General features: G+C 43.3%; 1 protein-coding gene across 4 annotated transcripts in view; it reads left to right on the top strand.

The window, feature by feature from the left end:
• The window catches only part of ARMC8 (armadillo repeat containing 8), a 124,576-nt gene that overhangs the window by 86,287 nt on the left and 16,615 nt on the right, over positions 1-21,674 (top strand). For 2 of the 4 annotated variants that reach the window (XR_003608425.2, XR_003608424.2), the window contains exons 17-22: positions 884-1,033; positions 2,079-2,174; positions 6,704-6,799; positions 11,302-11,374; positions 12,774-12,867; positions 16,855-17,020. Coding sequence is in view for 1 of the 4 variants with exons in the window: in XM_028099096.2 (XP_027954897.1) it covers positions 884-1,033; positions 2,079-2,174; positions 6,704-6,799; positions 11,302-11,374; positions 12,774-12,867; positions 16,855-16,888 (543 nt within the window). In the remaining 3 variants the exon portion in view is untranslated. Of the gene's footprint in view, positions 1-883; positions 1,034-2,078; positions 2,175-6,703; positions 6,800-11,301; positions 11,375-12,773; positions 12,868-16,854; positions 19,371-21,674 lie in introns of those variants that run through there. The other 2 variants (XM_028099096.2, XR_003608427.2) reach the window with 2 other exon arrangements.

The raw sequence follows: 21,674 nt of genomic DNA, 5'->3' as shown, positions 1-21,674 counted from the left end.
ACCAGCCATCTGGGGTTGCTAGTAGGTTGGATGCACCTCTTACCCTTTGGGGATCTTCCTGTATAATATAGACCTGCCATATCAACAACACCCAGCATAGTATTGTGAATACAGTAGGTGTTTCTGTGCCAGTAAAGTTAACAAAACCCACTACTTATTTCCACCCATAATAAGGGAGTGCTTTTTAGTCATTCTCAAAATGGGTGGCATGGTGTAGTTATTAGTAGTAATTTTGTTATTAAAGTACACAGAAGGCGGGGTGTCGGACTGGCTTAATGGGTTAAGCATCTGACTCTTGATCTCAGCTCAAGTCTTAATCTCAGGGTCATGAGTTCAAGCCCCACACTGGGCTCCACACTGGGTGTGGGGCCTACTTTAAAAAAGAAAATGGTGCACAGAAGGCAACTTGATAACCAGAAACATTTCTGAAAAGTAACCAAGCTCATAGTTATAGATAACAGATCAGTGGTTACCAGAGGTGTAGGGGATGGGGGGGGTAGGAGAAATGAGTGAACTGTTTTTTCGTTCGGGTTTTGTTTTTTGGGTTGTTTTTTTGTTTTTTTTGTTTTATTTTTTTTTTCAGTTTAAATAAATCAAATTTTTTAAAAGAAACAGTAGATTTTGTATTTATTGGATAAATCTTAAGAGGCTCAAATGCCCGTATCAGGAAGTGGTCATATTCCTTATACAGGAGTATATATAGGAGATAGTTATCTTTCTCTTGACAGACAGAATTATAGGTGATTAACAGGAATCAGAAAAATAATATGACTTAAATTATCTGCAACTTCTGTTTATACTTTGAAAATTGTCAGTTACTATCAAAATATAATTTAATAAAGCAAATTAAACATGATTTTTGAAACTTCTTTAATCCTTTCAGAATATGGCATTTCAGGCTGAACAAAAAATAAAAGCAGATATTTTACGAAGCTTGAGTACTGAACAGCTATTCCGGTTATTATCAGATTCAGATTTGAATGTGCTGATGAAAACATTGGGACTTCTTAGAAATCTCCTCTCTACTCGGCCTGTAAGTAAAATCATCCAGGTTTCCACATTAGCTGACCCTGCATATGCAGTGTAAAACATTGCCCTCCCTCACTTCTCCCATCAACATCTGCCCAGAAGTGTGATTCAAATGCTGTCCCTTCCCAGAGAAGTGAGAAGTCAGTATCTAGACCTGTCACCTTCATAGGTGATCTGGGAGCAGCTTTACCATATAGCCACCTGACCCTCCACTCCTGCACTGCCTGTTCTGTCTCCCTCTCCCTACTCCATGCTGGATATGAGCCTGCCTTGATTTGTTACTTTGTTCTTTCTTGGTTTGCTGGCCAGAATGGGTTTTCTCATACGCTTAAATCACTTACTCTGGGGCCTCTGCTTCTTTCCCTTTAGAGAATCCTTCTCAGTGTTATTCCATAGACCAATCCCCACACTGCCAACATTTACTGGATTGACCTCTGAAGATGTCAGTGTGGAGAACAGTGGATATATGTCAAAGCAGGAGAGGCTGAGCCTTTTTCTGGGGTCCCTCTCGTTGTTCCCTGAGCAACAGTGTCAGTGGCCTTCAGGTAGATGAAGAAACATGGGTGGTTCCTTTTTGCTCCACTTGTTTTCTGAACCTTCTTTGTACATTTGTACCCCACAGTATTAGTAAATCTGTGCCATATTTTCCATGTCTCTGGCTTCTCTTCCCCATCCATTTTTAAGTTCCTTTTTCTTTAATATCTTTGGACTTGAGGATCCCCAGTGATTGCAGTTCTGTATTCTATCAGGCCAAGTCATTTTTAAACTTCAAGTCATAAATATACACACATACACACACACACACACACACACACACACACACACACACACTCACTCACTCATACATACACAGACACATACATAGAAGGCAAAATGCAGTTTTATGCTATAATAAACACTATTCTTTGGCCTCTAGTTCTGTATGCTATGGTGTTCTCTTTCAAGCAGTTGTGTATTATATTGTTTAACTTAGAAGCTTTCTGTTCCTTTCTATGATCTTTTTCTTTGTTCCCCAGATGATAACTGTGGATTTCCCATTGTTTTTGCAGCATATAGATAAAATAATGAGTACTCATGGAAAGCAAATTATGCAAGCCGTCACCCTTATTCTGGAAGGGGAGCATAACATTGAGGTCAAAGAGCAGGTATGTGTTCCTTTTTTTTTAAATTTATTTATTTATTTATTTTTTCCTGAGAAGTATCTTCTGAGTGTGAATACCAAAAAGGATCTTCATTAGGAGTCTCCTGAAATACTCAGATCTGCGAAAGACAGAGTGCTGAGATGGAAGGTGCTATAGAGACAAGAAAGATTTGAGGAGAAAGATCCTCCACCACCCCCGAAACTATTCAAGAATTCTTCCTCCTGGAATAGAAGAAAATATTACCAGAGTCTATAGTTTCACCCTCTGTGTCGTGCACTGTACACACAGTCCCTGTCTCCATAGGGATACCACCTTTGATCATCCTAGACTGAGTCCACTCTCTCGGATTCATCGTTTCCAGCTTTCTGTATCCACCATGCTCTGAACTCAAATTCCTGCAACACCCTGATAAAATAATTCCTTATGCTGGAGTCGTTTTTCATTTCTTTACTCTAATGTATCCCTATTCTTTATTTCTATCCCATACTTCTACTTTCTGTTGTCTTGCAGTAGGGCCGATTTAGGATAGGCATAAAAATACAGAGGCTGTGCACTCATCAGGGGACAGTTGTAGAATTACTTTTCTGTATTTTCTGGGATTTATTATAGGATTTTTACATAGTATATGTTTTGTCATAAAAAAGGTCACCTACAAACTTAAATTTCTAATACAAGATCTGAGGCAATGGTAATGTTCAACTTTCTGACATAGATATTAGCTACATGATGTGTTCACTTTCAAAATTCATTGTGCTGTATACTTGTATGTATGCAGGAAACTTGCCCAAGGTCATCAGTGGGGAGTTGAACCTAGGGTCTAACTGCAGGCCCATGCTCTGCATTCTCTGTGTTCCTGAATTAGAGTAATTCTGCAGGTTCAGAAGAACAGTCCAGGAAGTAAGAATGGTAGGATATAGGAGCTATAGTTGAATTTATGAGCAAAAAAGGCAGTAGATTTGACAAAGTGGTTTTAAGATGGACAGTTTAGGTGATTTCTCTTAAAATTCAATAATAAACAACCATGTTTTCTGGTGAAAAAATTCAACACAGAGAAACTATAATCTCAGGCATCACTAAAACTAGGTTGAACATGATCCATTACTGGCACACAACAATGAAGAAGATGCATTGCTCAAAATAAACTATTCACCTGGGGGCGCCTGGTCTCAATGTCAGGGTGGTGAGTTCAAGCCCCGTGTCAGGCTCCACGCCCAGCTATTTTACTTAAACTATTTTACCTGAAGAGCATAGGAATGAATTTTGTCTATAAAGACAGCTCACCCAGATAGAATTCCGCTAACTTGAAAAGTGAAGCAAGGCAAAAAGGTGAGGCAAGATTTGGATGAGGGCAAAAAAAAAAAAAAAAAAAGCCAATGACAGTAATGTGTTCTGACAGGACTCAAATTACACACTTTCATACAGATTTTGGTGATGGTCCAGAAGTAGGTGATGATGGGGAGGCTGACACTGTCTGGTTGTTAGCTGGAAGTTTAATTCTTCTCAGACACTTCTGATAATTCAGCATTTTTTTTTTCTTGAGGTATGTTGACATACAGTAAGCTACATATATTTAAAATATATACTGTGATATGTTGACATATGTATATACCATGAAATGATCCCCACATTCAAGATAGTGAACATATCTGTCACTATCCTTATATTGGGAAAAAGACAAATATGTCCATTGTTACCAGTCTTATTCAGCAGTGTATTGGAGTTGCTACCAAGTGCAATAAGACAAGAAAAAGAAATAAAAGGCATATAAATTGGAAAAGAAGAAATAAAACTATTCCCAGACAACATGAATGCCTATGTAGAAAATACCATGGACTCATCAGAAAAAGCTAGAACTAATCAATGAATTAGCCAAGGCCACAAGATAGAAAAACCAATTGTATTTTTAATATGCTAGCATGAACAAGTAGAATTTGAAATTTTAAAAACAGTACCATTTATAGTAGCTCAGAAAAAATGTGCAGGATCTCTGTGCTGAAACAAAACACTGATAATGAATCAAAGACCTAAATAAATGGAGAGATATACCATATTAAAATGTCATTATGTGTTATCCTTTACATATGTTGCTGGATTTGATTTACTGAAATTTGGTAAGGAATGTTTCATATCTATATTCATGAGAGATCCTGATGTATAGTTTTCTTGTGATGTCCTTGTTTGGTTTTGATATTGATATTTGATTATTGAGATAATGCTTGCCTCAGGGAATGAGGTGAAGGTATTCCCTCCTCAGTCCTCTGTAAGAATTTGTGAAGCACTGGTATTCTTTCTTTCTTAAATTTTGGTAGAATGTACCAGTGAAGCCATCTGGAACCTGGTGTCTCTTTTGTGGAAGGGTGTATAGCTAAATTCTGTTTCTTTTATGGGAATAGGAGTAGTCAGGTTATCGATTTCTTCTTGTGTCAGCTTTGGTATTTTGTGTCCTTCAAGAATTTGTCCATTTCATCTTTTTCACATTTATTAACATAAAATTGTTCATAATATTCTCATTATCTTTTTAAAGTCTGTAGCATTCTTTGCAACATCCCCTCTTTTGTTCTTTATATTGATAATTCCTTTTTCCCCTCATCAGTCTGGCTAGAGGTTTGTAAGTTTTTTTTTTATCTTTTCAGAGAAGCAGCTTTTGGTTTCATTGATATTTTTCCCCCTGTTACTTTTCTATTTCTCTATTTCAGGGCAAGATAGATATTTTAAGTTTTGTAGGCCATTCAGGCTCTGTGGCAACTACTCAACTGTGCTGTGCTAGCCTGAAAGCAGGTATAGACAGTATGTAAGCAAGTAGACATGGCCATCTTTCAATAACATTCTATTTACCACACAGGGAGTGGATTGGATTTGGTCCACAGGCCATAATTTGCCTGTCCCTACTCCCTACTCTATCATTAATTTCCAGTTGTTCACATGAGTGTGTGTGTGGGGGGGGGTGTGTTTGTAGCTTTTCTCTCTGCTCCCTAGCTTATATGTTAAATTGGCTTGGCCCAAGAACTAATTGATCTCTAACATTTTTACAGTAAGGATTGTGGGGCTTTAAAACAGAACTGTGTAGCTCACGCTGCCATGCTGTTCAAGCCTGAGGATGCATGGGTATATTCTAACACTCCAAGAAGGGGAATCACTTGCCTATCTTGCTGAACAAGTCTGTTCTCAGAAATATTTCATGAAATCCCCCTCATATTCTGTATTAGTAAGAGAGGGGTAGCTCTTCCCTAGATGAGGCTAAAGATGTTTGTTACTCCCTCCTCTTCCCAGAGGCAGCCTCTTTTTTTTTTCCCCTTTTTTTTTTTTTTTTTGGTTCAAACCTCAGGACTCACTTCTTAATCAGTATATTAATCTAGGAAGAATAAGACTACACACTCTTTATGTTTGAAGCCTCAGGCCACAGGAAGAAAACAATCTCATCAATTAGCTATAATCTGCAAGCTTAATTTGCTTAAGTCTACCAAAAGAAAGGTTAAGTTTGGAGAAAAATTACTTGAATTTAGACCCCATTCCCACTTCTCATCACTTTCTTTGAGTGGTTCCTTACTGTTCTCCAGGACTCAGTGTCACTTCCTCCAAGAAGCCTTCCCTGACCTTTGCAATATCAAGCAAGTGCACTTCATGCCTTCTCGGTCCTGTTTTTCCTCTGTCACACCACAGTGAAATATAATTGTGTGACCGCTTCAAGATTAGGTAGTGTGTCTTATTCCTCCTGTCTGACCCTGATGCCCTGCAGAGTGCATGCACATTGTGGGTGCTCAGTAAATGTTTGTTGAATTGCAAAGACTGGAACGGGCTCAGTTTCCTTTCCACAGTCCTTTCACCTTTACTCTAAACATTGCCCTCCTCCTGGTCTGGCTGTGAGATTCCCAACAGCTGACAAGAATGTCCTTCCAGTACCAATGTGGTGATTATCTTCAAGTTACACTGTCCTGCCAAGTGTTACAGTCTCCCTCCAGTCTCATTAGGCCACGCTCAACTAAGCTTCACACATTTTCCTTACCTTTCTATTCCTCTAATCAGGTTTTAAAAAGTCAAGAAGTCCTAAGTGCACATGGCTAGTGGACCATGGTCCAGGCCTTCACCCAGAAGGTCATGAGCTTGGGAGCAAGAAGCATTGGGAGGGGGAGGGAGGGAAGTTGCAGCACCTATGATGCTTCCACCAAAGAGACTACGCTTTTGAAGAAACATTGTTGGGTTAGTAACAAGAGCTTCTCTTAGAAATGAAATAATAACAATTCACATTTTCCCTTTGATTGATGTGTGTAAGACATGGCTGCCTTTACCCAGTGATGGCTTATGCCCCAAAAGAAACTACTGAAATGTTTGGGTTCTCTTTTGCCTACGGTAGACTTTCGTTAAGTGTGGTTTCTTTTGTTGGCAGTAATGTCAGGAGATAAGAAATCAGAGCATTCAGAGTAGAACTTGTGAGAATCCATGTACTTCAGGTGGAAATTACCCAAGTTCTTGAGAGAGCTTGCATCTGGGGACTTCAGAGCTTTCCTGATCACCGGCCCTTTGTTCTTTTCCAGACACTGTGCATCTTAGCCAACATAGCAGATGGGACAACAGCAAAAGAACTTATTATGACCAATGATGACATCCTGCAGAAAATCAAGTATTACATGGTAGGCCTTTGTCCCTTTCACTGCTCTGTAGTAGCTGCATTAGGAGGCTCAAAACAAATTGTGCAGAGATTTAAAAAAAGAATAGACTACTCTGTCACAGATTCAGGGAACTCTCTTTTATCCTGAAGAAAAAGAAACAGACACGAAGGCCTTGAAGCTTGTGCCATTTGGGCAGTACTACTGCCCATTTATCACCCCACTCCCCACCTTCGTTGTCTTCTGATTGCCTCCTTCTTAATCAGCGAAGACTTCAGCTCTTGGTTTTCTTTCAGGGTGTCCAAATCCCTGTCTTCCCTCTCGAGGCTTCTCTCTGATGTGCATGACCTCTTAAGCCTCTGGCACCTCTGGCACTTGTTCTTTGACCTCTTTGCTTGCAAACACAGTCTGCTACCTACTTGCAAACACCTCAGCCACCTACTGCCACGGCCATCCCATGAATCTTGTCATCACCAGAAACTGCCCATTGCCAAATCTGGCAATATTTTCATTCTATCAGTTTTTGCCTGCCTGTCAGAGTCAGCAACTGCAGAGAAAGGCACAGAACCAGGCTGATTGGTATCGTGTTAATTTCCTGTTTACAAAATCCCTGTGGGTACTCAGCACTGCCTACTACCCCTTTGTGGTTTTCCAGCAAGCTGACACCTCCCTTCTCCATGAGGAGGTGTCAGCTCCTCGTTTTAAGCCTTTTCTCTCCCTCATCTCTCTTAGTGGTGACTCACCTTTTGTTTTGTTAAGAGAATAGAAGCCACAGTCCTTTAGTGGCTCCCTTTTGCACCTTGAATAACATCCATATCCCCCTTGTGATGGCCTGTGAAGTCCTGTATGACCTGACTCATCCGTGTCCCAAATCCTGTCCTTCCCCTTTCCTTTGTTGATTACATTGACCTCCTGTTCCTTGAAAAGCCCATGCATGTTCTTTCCTGCCTCAGGACCTTTGCACATGCTGGCTCAGCTGCCTGGAACACTTTTCTCCCCCACTCCTTCATGGCATGTCTTCTCACCTCTCAGATCTGAGCTCAACTGATACTTCCTTGTAGGCTCTTATCTATGTGGGTTATTCTTTGTTACTGCATTCTGTTCCCTTCAGAGCAGTAGCTCAATTATAGTGATACACATGTGTTTGTGTGCCTGAGTGTAAGTTCCATGAGGGCAAAGCTCCATGTGTTTTGTGCACATTTTTATATCTGTCACCTGGGACGATGCCTGGCATTTAGTATGTGCTCAGTAAATATTTGTTGAATGAAAACCATACTGCTTCAACCAGGAACTCCCTCATCTTTCCAATCCCAGATCTACATAGCATCTCTAATCTTTTCAAAGTTACTCTTGATTTCCCATATCCACTGAGATATACCTATTTTTTTAAAGATTTTATTTATTTATTTATACCTATTTTTGTGCTGCTTTTCATAGCCAGACTTCTTAAAAGCATCTTCTGCACATGCTATCTCCTTCTTCACCTTTAAATTCATTCTAACCCATTTCATCCGGCCTCCACTGTCATCACTCAACTGAAACATCTCTGCTTAAGGTCTCCAGCAACCTCCAGGATGCCAAATCCAAAGGACCATTTTCTCTCCTAATCTCACCTCACTTACAGCAGCCTTCAACTCAGCTGACCATTTCCTCCTCCTAGAAACATTCCTTTCTCTTGGCTTTCAATGCAGTATCCCTCCCTGCTTAGCTAGTCCCTCTTCTTTTCTCTCCTACATGGTCTCCTGAGGTCTGTGATCTTTGTTGCATGATGGCATTTTCCAGGGAACTTTCAGAGATGGTTGCCTTGTCCTTTTCCTTTCAAGATTCTGATTTAATAGGTCTGGGTTATAGCCTGGGCATCAGGGTTTTTAAAAGTTCCCCAGGCAGCATGCCTGGGTGGCTTAGTCATTTAAGCATCTGCCTTCAACTCAGGTCATGATCCCAGGGTCCTGTGATTGAGCCCCTCATTGTGCTCCCTGCTCAGCAGGGAGTCTGCTTCTCCCTCTCCCTTTTCTCCTCCTCCCACTCATTCTCTCACACTCTCTCTCTCTCCCCCTCAAATAAATAAATCTTTAAAAAATTAAAATCTTGGGGCACCTGGGTGGCCAGTTGGTTAAGCGTCTGCCTTCGGCTCAGGTCATGATCCCAGGGTCCTGGGATCGGGCCCTACGTCGGGTTCCCTGCTCAACGGGGAGCCTGCTTCTCCCTCTCCTCCCCACTCGTGCTCTCCGTCACTGTCTCTGTCTCTCTCAAATAAATAAATACATACATACATACATAAATATCTTTAAAAAATTAAAATCTTTAAAAAAAAAAAAAGTTCCCCAAGCAGTTCTTATGTACAGCTAGAGATGAGAACCACTGATTTAGGAGAATCGCATTTACTCCCATGCCTTTTACTATCATCTATATGCATTTTTGGTTTCTGGGTTCTGGTCTAGTAGTCAGTTTTGATAAATAGAATAGACATTACAGTATTTACACTTTGTGTAGTATCATCAGTAGAAAACACAACCACAGTAATGGTTACTGGCCTTCAGAAGCCATGACAACAAACTTTCATGATGGTACTTGCAGCTCTACAGATGCTGGTTCTTTTCTTAGTGGGGGTGGAGGGTAGAGGAGCGAGGTAAGAGGGTCACGTGGAAGATAGACTCCCAGATTTGTCTTCGGAACTCTGGACTCCTACATCCTCCTGCCTACATTACATCTCCATGCACCTGTCTGATGCTTCCTGAAGTTGATGTTTAATATCTCCCCTAAACCTAAATTTCTTCTCTCCTGTTCTTTCCTGTCTCAGTACAGTGGCTCTGCCGTCTATCCTGTTGCTCAAACCTGGGAGTCAATCTTGGTTTCTCCAGCTCTTTCACCTCAATCTGATTTATCAGCAGGTCTTGTCAGCCCTTCCTCCAAACCTGATCTGGATTCTCTTTGCTTCTTTCTATCACCACTTGTCCTCACCCTGGACCAAGCCATGGCATTTCATGCCTGGTTGACCACAATAGCCTCCTAGGCACTTCTGCACTGTCATCCAATTCTTTCGGCCCAGGTGACCTTCTAGAAATGTAAATCAGATCTTCACTTTCCACTGCTTAAATCCTTCAGGAGCTTCCTGTCAACTCAGAGCAAAATCCTTTCTCTAGGACCCAGAAGGGCCCACAATTTAGCCACACCTCCTTCCCTGAACTAATGTTGCTCCACTTTACCTCCTCAATATGCATGAGCTCTACAGCTCCTTCGTACTTCAGACCTTTTCAGGAACTTTTCCTTCCTCTCAGTGCCCCTAGGCCCTTGCTCTTTGCACAGCTGGCACCTTCCTACCCTTTAAGTCTCTGCTTAAGTGTTGCCTCCTTCAAAGAGATCTTTTCTGTGCTCTCTACCTAAATTATGTTCCCACCTCTCCAATCTCCACTTTTCTCCGCAGCAGTTTGTTTCCCCCAAAAAATATGTATTGAATGAACTTATACATTGTAAACACTTATTTTTGTACTCTGTATAAGTTCATTTATTCAACAAATCCCCCCTATTCATGACCTGAGGCTGAGAGCAAATGATAAATTTTGTTCCGTCTTGTCTTTGTGGAGCCCGAACTGGGAATCTCTTTAAAAGTCTTGGCAGGTAAAAGGAAAAGAGAATCACCAGCCATAGAATTCTAGTGAAGAAAGCCACGTCATCCACTTCTTGTCTCTGCATAGTTGAAATATAGTCCTACTTGGCAAAATAAGTCCATCTCATCCTCCAAGAAACTGTTGAGCATATTATGCCACTGATAATTCCTTAGAAATGCATGTTATTTAAAAGTACAGGGGACTTTTTTTTTAATTGACCAATAGGAAAATCATCTCTCGAGATTGTTTTATTATTGGATCCTCTATTGTGTTGGAGAAAGCACTCCGTATGGCTAAATGATGCAACTTAAGCAAAAGTGGTTGTACTTTTAGTACATAAAGAAAAATAAGAATTGTGTTTCAGAAGAATAGGAGGCTCTTTAACAATAGTAGAAACATTAGATGAATCAAGTAAAGACTCAGGTGTTGGGGGACAACCCCCCCAAAATAAGAGTAATTTGAATCAGATAATCAATAGCTGAATACCAAAGCCACATTCATCCTATTTATTGGCCACTGGTGACCTGAATGTTTCCTGATGTAGATCAAGCATAGCCTAAGTCTAAAGCATAAACCTGTCCTATGCCAGTTTGTGTGCATGGATAGAGTGATAAATTGCAAACTACAGTTATAGCCCTAGAGGTGTTTTGTTTGGCCTGTCAGAGGGTTTCTAAAATTTGAATGTGAATATCTTTTGGCAAGTCTTCACTCCCCAGTTTACGAGATTTCCCACCACTCTCTCTTGTCTTTAGCACAACCCATTTACCCATTAGTGCTAACTTTGTGACCCCTCAAGACATTTGAGTTTGAGGGCCCTGCTTCACACTTTTAGCCTACTGGAATTGCCTATGGTATGTTACCAAAAAAATTCCTCAAATCAGATTGCCTCCATATTTTTTCTTTTTCTGCATGAAATAGGGTCATTCACATGTGAAACTGCAGCTGGCCGCTATGTTTTGTATATCAAACCTCATATGGAATGAAGAGGAAGGTAAGAGATTGGTGAGATCTGTTTTGAGGACAATTATGGGTGGGAAGGTAGCAGATGCCCCTGAGATCCTAGGTGCAGGCATCACTCAGTGGGTCCTGAGCATTCATCCAAGTTAATCTTGGTATGAGAATCCATGGGACGAGCCAGAGTCGGCTGGACAGTTAACACTGAGCCCCACCTTAAAGTCAACACTGTAGGAGATTATAGAGGATGGGGGTAAAGGAGACCCTAGAGAAATAAGTGGCAGTCCATGCTGTTGAGAGAGCTGAGGAGGAGGTTATGGGGATGTACTTGAAGAAGATGAGAGGTGGGAGTGGATGGGCAGATTGGTCTTTCATTGTGTGCAGAGGGGCACATGTAAGGGTTACAGGCATATAAGCTTAATGAGGAAGAGGGTGCCTAATTGAGAAATGAGAAATACACTGCGACTAGTGAAGCAGCCAGTCTATAAGGTGGCCTCTGTGGATCAGAGGTCCTCTACCTTGACTGCATATTAGACTCACCTGAGAATTTTTGCATCAGACCAATTTAATCAGAATTTCTGGGGGGCAGGTTGCAGGCATAAGTTTTGTTTTTGTTTTTGTTTTTAATTCCCCAGGTGATTCCAATGTAGCAAACAAATATGGAAGAGCAGTGGTTCTCAGTGCTGGGCTCACTGCATAAGAATCACCTGGGGAACTTTAAAATGCAGATTTCTGATTTTTACACCTAGAGATTCTGGTTCACTGGGTCTAGAGGAGATCAGTGCATGAGTGAGTCACTGCAGGTTCTTCATGGGAAGGAAAGACTCCAAGAGGATTACCCAGCAGCTGTGTCTAGAACAAAGTGGAAGAAGGAAAAATTGGATTCAACATATAGGCCTAGAGACCAAGTACCATCCAGGTGCCAGGGAAACAGCCACCCTCAAGGAGGTCCTAGTCTAGTTGGAATATAGGACAGAGCAGTATGAAGTTGGAACTGCCACATGCTAAACAAGAGGCAGCAGGGAGTGCTGGGAGGTCAGAGGAGGGTGGAAGAGAACAGAAGGAAAAATAAGACCTGTCTGGAGTAGGAAGAGCCTGACTTGATATGTCCAGACAGAAGATATGAAGATGGGGCCAATGGCAGAGGGCCTTGTGCCAGGCTGAGGAATCTGACCTTGACCCTGTAGTCCATGGAGAAATTAATCTATCGGCAGAACCCAGGATGTACTGCAAGAAAGAGGGTCAAGGAGCAGAGAGACCAGTTAGAATGTTGTTAGAGGATCCAAGCATGAGGCAATCCAACTTCACTGGAGATGAGGGGGATGGAAGGGTGGGGAGTAAAGGACCCTGGTAACGCTCTAGATCGTTGATTTTACATCAAGGAGAGCAACTGCCTGGGTCATGTCCCCAGTAACCTGTTAGCTTTAATCTCTTAGGTTCACAAGAACGCCAGGATAAGTTACGAGACATGGGCATCGTAGATATTCTACACAAACTGAGTCAGTCACCAGATTCAAACCTTTGTGACAAGTGAGTATCAAAGGAAAAGGGCCTTGTTTTGGGGTATGTTGGATTCTTTCATGAAAGGATTTGGCTTGCTTAGTAATTTACATTGCCAAACTTAAAATCTTCTAGATTCTTGAATTCCCTTCTTAATCTTCTATGAGCCAACTGTATGGCTTTTGAGTAAGAAATAAACTAATAATTAGCAAATTATTAAAGATTCTCATCTTACTGTGAGTTAACATGAGCCTGAGCCATCTCAGTGTATATCTGGAGAGGATCCAGGGATCATTCTCTTGACATTAAAATAGAAAGGAAGGCCAATGATAAAAACATCCATTATCTCAAGATCTCACTGAGCTCCTGCCTTGTGTAAGCCTGGCCTGGCTGCTGAGAATATGGCAGTGACCACTGAGGGGTTCCTGTCTTCACCATTTACTGGGAGAGGCAAAAATCATAATCAGAGATCCCTCTACCCTCAAAATAGCCAAAAATGTTCTTCCTGGCTGTGTACACTCCCTCCTACCACAGCCTTCACTCTACAGCTTGCTTTCATGCTCCCCCACCCTGTCCTCCAGACACACCTGACCTCTTGCAGTGTCACATCTTCATGCATTTACACATTCTGTTCCATCTGGTTTGCCATCCCAGTCCCCTCTCCTCTGAATTCCCCATTCATTCAGCAAATATTTTTTGAATACTAACCTCTACCAGGGACTGTTTTAGGCATTGAAGATACAATGATGAAGAAAATTGATGAAGTCCTTGCCCTCGTGGAACTTACATTCTAGTACAAAAGACAGACAAATGAATATGTAATATGATAGCAGGTCATGAGACGTACTGTGAAGAAAAATAGCAAGGTGAAGGAATGAAGAGTAAGAAAGTTTCTTCTCAGATAGATTAGCCAGTAAAGGCCTCTCTGAGGATGTGACAATTGATCGAAGACCTGGATGAAATGAGATAGTCTGCCAGGCAGATGTTCCAATGAATAGTACTCCAGGCAGAGGGGACAGTGAGTGCAAGGCTCTGAGGCAGGAACGAGGTTGGCATGTTCAGGAAACAACAGGAAGGCCAGTGGAGCTGCAGAAAAATAAATGAGGGGCAGGGTGGTAATAAGTGCACTCCAGGAGGCGACAGGGAGCAAGTGGAAAACTTTGTCGGCCATAGTCAGGACTTCGGATTTTATTCAGAGTTTAATAGGAAGTCACTGGAGAGTTTTGAGCAGAAGAGACCCTCTCTGACTTGAATTTGTATAAAATCACTCTGGTGGCTCTGTAGAGAATCAGCTGGGCAGGAACAGAAGCAGGGAGAGCAGTTCAAGGCTATTGTAGTCCTATAGGTAAGAGATGAGGGTGGCAGTGGTAGAAATACTGAGAAGCAGTCAGATTCAGGATTTAATCTAAAGATAGAGACAACAGGATTTGTTCAGGGATTCAATGTGTAGGATATTAAAGAGGAAAGCAAAATGCCTAGAGTTTTAGCCTGAGCAACTGGATAGGATGTTGCCATTTACCAAGATAATGAGGAATACAAGAGAAGTAGGTTGGGGTAGGGAGAAGTGAGGGTTCTTGTTTGGACATGCCAAGTTTTGGATGCTATTAGATATCCAAGGGACTTCTCAGGATAATGGGGCTGAGGGTATAAAATAGGAGGGTATATAAAGCCATGGAGCTGGATAAAGTCACCTAAGGAAAGAAAGAAAGAGGAAAGAAGACAGGAAGGCTAAGGACTATGCTCTGGAGCCCTCCAGTATTTAGGGGTAAATGAAAAAGATCCAGCAAAGGAAAGGAAGGAACAACCAGTGAAGTAGGCAGAGACCCAGGCACAGGAATTGTCCTGAAAGCAAGGGAAGAGAATGCCTGGACAGTGGCCGTTTATCCTTCACACTCAGATCAGGTTGTCACCTTCTCCAGAAGGTCTTGCCTGATCCATTCTCCACCCTAGGCTTTGTCAGGAGACCCCTTCTGCCAGGGACTCCTGTAGCACCTATAAGACATACCACACTGTATCGTAGCTGTCAGCTTGCTTGTCTGCCCCACTGAAGGGAAAAGGCGCTTGGTAATTGCTCCTTAAGTGAATGGCTGTGCCCGACTCTGGAGCACACAGAGCAGGCTGGGCCCCTGCTTTCCTGAAGCTTGCCATCCAGTGGGTTAAAGAAGACAAATCCCCCAAATAATTGCGGCCCGACGCTGCTGCTCAGGTGAGTGTCCCATCAAAGGTAGCTGAAAGCCAGGCACTCGCTGAAGGCTGGATTTGAGCTGTACTTTGAGGACTGGCACCCATGCCTCCACCTCCATAGTGGTAGTAGCGGCTGCTGCTAAGTGGTGAGCTCGGTCAGCCCGTCTCTCCTAGTTGAGGGCCACATCGTTCCCTGAGTTTCTTTTCTTATGTTCGTCCAGAAATAAAAATAGTTCTGTACAATGGGGTTTCAGCCCTGGCCTACAATGGTTTAGATCTGTCTGGTGCTGTTTCCCCATATTTGTATGGCACATAAGTTTTCAGCAGTTCTTAAACCGTGTTAAAAGAATCAAGGTTTGAGCTACCCTACCTAGTCCATCGAAGGAAAGATGATCTTGCCTCAAAAACCATCCATCTGAAAGACTCCTTAGATATTAAGAGATAGCAGGAGAATAATAAGGTTACAGTCTCTGAGGTCTAATATAACAAACATTGATAGCCCCTGAGAAAGATTCAGAAGGAGTCTGAATTGGTAGTTCTCATTTGAGTCAAAACCTTTAGTCTGTTACCTAAAGAAGATATCTCTCAGGTTCCTTCTGTCTTTAAGGTGTGATCCTTTGACTTTCGAACACTTACAGATGAGGAGCTATTGCCAACCAGCCCTTTCCACCTCAGGCTCAGAGGGCCTTGGGACTGTGCGGGGAGGTAGATGATCATTAAGAGGTAGCCTGTGGCATCATTCATAAGCTTGTTTCTGTAGGAAAATGACCTTGTAGAACCCAACTCACTTATAACTCAGAGACCATCTGTATGGGGCTTTCCATTTTGATGGATTGGCCTATTTGTAGTTACTGTATAGAGTCTTAGATAATTGCAGGAACATCCCTTAGTATCCACTTTTAAAACCGTAGGTCATACCCATTACTTCACTATAGAGACTGCACTTGCATCCAACATATTGCATGCCCAGTCTACCTTGGCTTACTTTCATCAGCTAGTAGTAACTAAACATTTTAGCCATTTCTTTCCATAACCTAGCAGGGGAGACCATTGCTAAAACTTGACTTCCTAATTCCCACAATTGTAGCCTCTTGAGAAACTTTACCAAGCTCATGATTGGAGTAGTCAAGGAGGCCTCCTCAGTCCCAGCTCAAAGGAAGACCCTTTTACAAGGATCAGGATGCACCCATCCTGTGTGGCTATCATGAGACATTACATCTCTTCTTCTCCAACTAGCTATCTTCTTCCCCAGCCACCCTAACAACCTACCTCCTATGCCAGGTCAGTGTCCGCAGGCATGATGAGAAGAATGAGATGAAACTATAACCTCCTTCCTCAATTTGAAGGCCTTTGAACCATGAGACAGCCTTGGGTTGTGAGCGCTAGGCCCCCCATGCACCTTCTAATCAACACCTGAAGGCCTCTCCCTGGGTCAGTTTTCCTCTTAGCTTCCCAGAACCCTCAGTGTCCTCCCCAGTGTCCTGCAGCACCAGCTAAAAACCTGCATGGCAGTAGGAGAAAGTAAAGAATTCCGGATCCATCATGGCCAAATGCCAGTGACAAAGGGGAAACTATAGAATGTCACTGCAGCAGGTGGAAGGACAAGAGCAGCCCTTCCTAAGAGAACCTCAGGAAGAGGAATGTAGCCAGCATGGGTTTGAAGTTATCTGCTGACCACAGATCTCTGCCCCTTACGGTATTCGCCCAGCTGGGCTCACCCGAGTTCCCTTTGGGGACCTTTTTAGACCCCCCCATTACCATCTTTGAGCCACAGGATTTTTGCCTTAATTAACACTTCAGAGAGGATGGCTAACAGGAACTTTGTGATTTCAGGGCAAAAATGGCACTGCAGCAGTACCTGGCGTGATGGGAGCGCCCCGGGCACCTGCAAGCATCCCCCGTCCTTGTTCAAGGAAGTACAGGAACTAGCCTCATTTGATTCCTTCTATTTGCACAAGTCACCTTGGACTGCAGGGAGCTGTTTTGCAAAAGCAATTTGGTAGGCTTAGATCTCAAATTCATCTTGAGAACATTTTTTTGAGGTAGTAATTTCCTCAGAGGACTATTGTGTTTTGTTTTTTTTTCTGAGCTACCTGGACTCTTTATTAGAACAATCAATCATTTTCCTTTGGACCTACAATTTTTTGCCTATGCTGCAGCCACTTTGTGAGTGAGAATGAATGTGTCTCAGCACACATAGGTGTGTGTGTGTGTGTGTGTGTGTGTGTGTGCACGTGGGTCAGAATGAATGGATGTGTGTGTGTGAGGGATACCTCAAATTTTTCTTTTCTTATTTTGTGTGAAAATCTCTTTTCTACAGATTTTCCAGGGTTTAAGCATTGCTTGCTGTATAAAAAACTTTACTGAATTATATACAGTTTGAATGAAATGTTATTTTAAAAACAAAACAATTGTTAAGTGTTCCATAAAGGTTATGTTGAATTTTGGTCAGATGAATATTTGTAAGTAAAAAATATATGCATTTCTGAACCTCAACTTACATAGATTTTCTTTATAAAAAAAAAAAAAAAAGGTTGGCTGTAGTTGGCCTGGAGTAACAGGCATGATATATGGTGCTGTGCAAAATAGTAAGCTAGCATCTTACTGCCGTCAATATCAGCAGGTACAGAGCCTCTTTTCAGCTTAATTCAATAAGCTCTCAGGCTTCCAAGTCAGATGGACAGGGTGGAGTGGAGTGAGGCAACAAATTCACCATAGGATTTTTGAACCATCAAGGGGAAATATAACTACTGATAGTGAAAGCCCAGCCCTGACTCTGGCAGGCTACACTTGGCAGGAACTGGGCACCAAGAGCCTCCCAACGGCCCTAAATCCTGCCATTGGTGTAGCGATATCTGGCAGGATTTAGAGCCAGTCATGGAACCTTATGCTCAAACTAAAGTAGGTCATCCACTTCCTGGAAACAGAGTCCGATCACCTTGTGCTTCCTGAAATAGCATATATCACTGTGAAACTAAAGAATGCTCTACAGATTCCTCTGTAGAAAGAAGCGAAGAACAGGATAGTTTATTCTCTTAGCTATACTCAGCTAAAATTCTACTAGTCACTCAGGACTGCTATTCAGTGTGCTTTTGTAAAATGAGATCAAAATTTGAGTAAGACATGTGGCTAAGATCTTTTCCTTCATGAAGCCCAAAGCACTGAAGTTTGAGCGAGGGAAAGGGACTCTCCCCAGAGGATGGAAGATGGCTTCTTGTACCGCCAGTGCTCCTTCACCCTTCTGCAGCCCTTAGCTTGGCACCTGGCTCCAGCTTCTGGGGCAGCTTCAAGGTGAACTCCACAGAGGTTGCTCTTGACTGTTTGGAGGAACAACCAGCCTGCCTTTCCCTTTGCTAACAGAAGTTCAGAGGCATTGCGGCCCAGAATCGAGGTCTGTGGCGCAGAAGCTTGCCATGAGTGTGTGCCACTGGCAGAGTCCCAAGCCTACCAGCCACTCCTGATGGGGTTGCGCACACCGAGGCCACCCCATCACCAGCCTGCACCTTCCTTGGAGGATTTAAATATGTTTGATTGCAAATGAATGTTTTTAAGTGTATTTAATGCAATTTTTCCTGTTCTCAACATGACCACCCAAGATCCAAACACAGAGATTTCCAAGTTGTTTTTGTTTTTTCCCAGAACATCACCAATTTAAAAATCTGTCACAACAGGGACTTGGGTTTTGTGCGGCCATCAGAGTGCTAATGTGAGAAGGCCAGTTTAAAAAGAATTGAGTTTATTGGGAATAAAGCCTTATTTAGGCCCACTCATTGACACTTCTAGTACTGAGAAAATATCCTTGGTTGGCATTTGTAACACAAACACAATAGAGCTGGTGTTTAAAAGTACCAGGTAAATATTAAGGAAACCAATAATGAATTGCTGAGACAATCTTGAACCCAGATAGCATTAGAAAGCTGAAAGCCCAATGAAGTAACACTTCCACACTTAAACTCTGTGGATAAATCTTGCCTGTGGCTATAAACAGATGGTCAAAGAAAAAGTGCTTTACTATAATTAACTTTTCTGATTTGAATGAAGGAAAAATGTATTTATTAAAACAAAGCTGTTTGCTGCTTTAGGCAGGTGCAGTGTTCAGTCAGCAAGGAAGTGGGAGGAATGGGGCGTGGTCTGTGTCTCCACCCGAATCCTTCACTAAGCTTCTCGCTCTCTCTAATACTGCATTCTGTTTCTCCTTTTGTGCCCTGATTGTAACCCAAAATTTATGAACTAGAAAAGAATGTCCAATTTAATAAGTTGCATTTTTTTTTCTTAAGCACTTTATGCAGAACAATACATGTTCTTCTGGTAGTGTTTGGATAATATGATTTTAACACATGCTAATAAAAGCCAAGAAAAAATCATGGCAACTTCTAAAAAGGAGTTTGTTTTCCGAATGTCTAGAACATTAGGAAACATTGGAAGATAATGTGTCCCAGCTTTTGGAACTTACGATTCTTGGTGAATAAGAGGCCAGGGAGTGACTTTGCATTTCAGAGTGGGGGCCGGTGCCCTGTGGTAGCCACAGCTATGCTGTCGGGGGCATCTGCAGCAGTCTGGGAACCCCTCTCCTTGGCCTCCTGAAGTCTAGCAGACCTTTTACAGGCGGCCACTCCCAGCCACCAGGACCTCCCCAGTGTTGTGTCCACTGTCTCCATCCTCTCCTCAGCCCCTTACGTACGCCATGCTTCCACTGCCACTACTCCCTGGCCTCAGGCCCAGAATTCGGCGGATGACCAGCAGCCCCATGCACAAGCCACTGCTCCCCTTTGCAAGGATGCCCAGGTGCTCTTCACGGACTGCACACTCCTTCTTCTCCCATCTCTAAAATGTAGAGAAGCACCTCTTTCCTCTTGGCCTCCCTATAAACAGAAAGCCAAGGACATCTACCCTGGAGCGTGGGGGCTGGGGAGGGAGCGTGGGGGGTGGTGAGGTGGTTGGCAGGGGAGGGAATTCCCTTGCCACAGGGCAAACATGAAAATGAGACCTGGGAAATGGGAGACTGGCCCCAGATTCTAATGGAGAGCTGACAGGAGGAGGTTCCAACACCTTGCCACCTGGGATAGGGGCTGGTGCTGCCCCAGCTCTGCTCCTTTGCACATTTCTCCTGATTGTTGGGCAGAGAGGCCTGTGTCCATTTCCAGCATGAGGGTAGTTTTGGTTTACTCCCTGGCTTCTGGGAAAACTGGGAACCCTTGCCTCAAGGGCCACATCATGGCCTACGTAGTCACCTTTCCTCCCTGTATTTATGCAGCCCCTGACTCCTGGCCTTGGCTCTGCTGGGCAGTTGGCCCTCTCGCTAAGTGGAGAGCCAGAGCCAGTCATTAGAAAGGAACCACCCTCTTTATTTCATGCAGTAGGGCCTGCCTTCCACCCTATCAGGCATTCACACCCAGGAGCTGAGAAGTCTTAATGCCCAAAACAGCACCCATCCTGCGTGCCCTGGTTTGCTTCCGTTGTAGGAAGCCAGGCCCAGGGCCTCTGCTAAGGAGTTCATCCTCAGAGTGGGCTGACATTTTAGCCACTCTCACGAGGCTTCTCTCCCCCAACACCCCCCTCCCCCTCTCCCCTATTACTTCTGCTTTGAACCTTCCAGACTCTAAGAAATGCTCTACCAAGTTATAGATGGAAGTATGTGTCCCCGCTTCTCCTCCTCTAGTGCCCCTCCTGCCTTCCCCTCTCCCAGCTCCACCACTCCCAGCTACTTCCTGGGGAGGCTTGAAGGTCATCACAGGAACACGCATCACCCCTACAGTCTCAGTTCCACCACCTACTCTATCTCTCCCCCCACTGCTTTCAGAGGCCTTGGGCAAACCATTTCTCATCTCTCCACTGATGGAAGATCTTTGGCTTCTCAGCTTCTGGGGAGATCAGATAGCGGTCAGTGGGGTGCACCCCCAAATAGCTCATTCAGAGCCACACAACACCTGTGTGTGTAGAAGAGGTGCAGGGTTCTAATGCCCCTGCTCCTCCAAGGCATTGAATCCCCGTCTTGAGCCCACTCACAAAGGGAAGAGCACAGCCCCATGGTGGGCTGAGTATCTGGAGGTCTGGAACAGTGGATTCAATTTTCCTGACATCCTGTCAGGGAGGGACCCTCTGAGTCCATTGTTTCTCATGGAGGTCAGTACAGATGCTAATGAATACAACGGGCATGCATGTTCGCATTTAAAGGTGACAGTCATGGGGAATGCAGCCACCCACCCAGCGTCACAGGCCTTGCTCCCCACTTCACACAGCCTGACTCATCCTTCCATCCCCGGTGCCAGCATAGCATTGGCATAAAGAGTCATGCACCCATGAAGAGCAGTCTTCTGGGAGCTAACTGTGCATTTAAAGAACTTCAAGTCGTAGAGCAGAGTCTTCTGGAGAAAACCAGCAAATGAAAGGAAATCGCTAACATTTGCCTTGGGGAGTAGAACACGGCCTTTTCCTCAGAGAGGAAAATGGATGCCTGGGCTTAGTGAATTTTCAAATGGACCAAAGAGCAAACTAGCAGGAGGGAGTGGCTATCCATGTTACTATTCACAGGGGTAATAATAGTTACTTTTTATTGAAAACCCGCTGTGAAATTTTCAACCTCAAGGGCACAGCCATGGAAGGATGGGCTCAACCAGGTGATGTAGCGAAAGCTGGAGGCAACTTGGCTCCAC

Source organism: Eumetopias jubatus, unplaced genomic scaffold (genome assembly GCF_037043125.1).
Source record: "Eumetopias jubatus isolate StellerSeaLion01/CBP00866 unplaced genomic scaffold, mEumJub1_p1.0 scaffold_1, whole genome shotgun sequence".
NCBI lineage: Eukaryota > Metazoa > Chordata > Mammalia > Carnivora > Otariidae > Eumetopias > Eumetopias jubatus.
The sequence above is the reverse complement of the archived record's forward strand: the minus strand, read 5'-3'. Positions and strand labels throughout refer to the sequence as shown.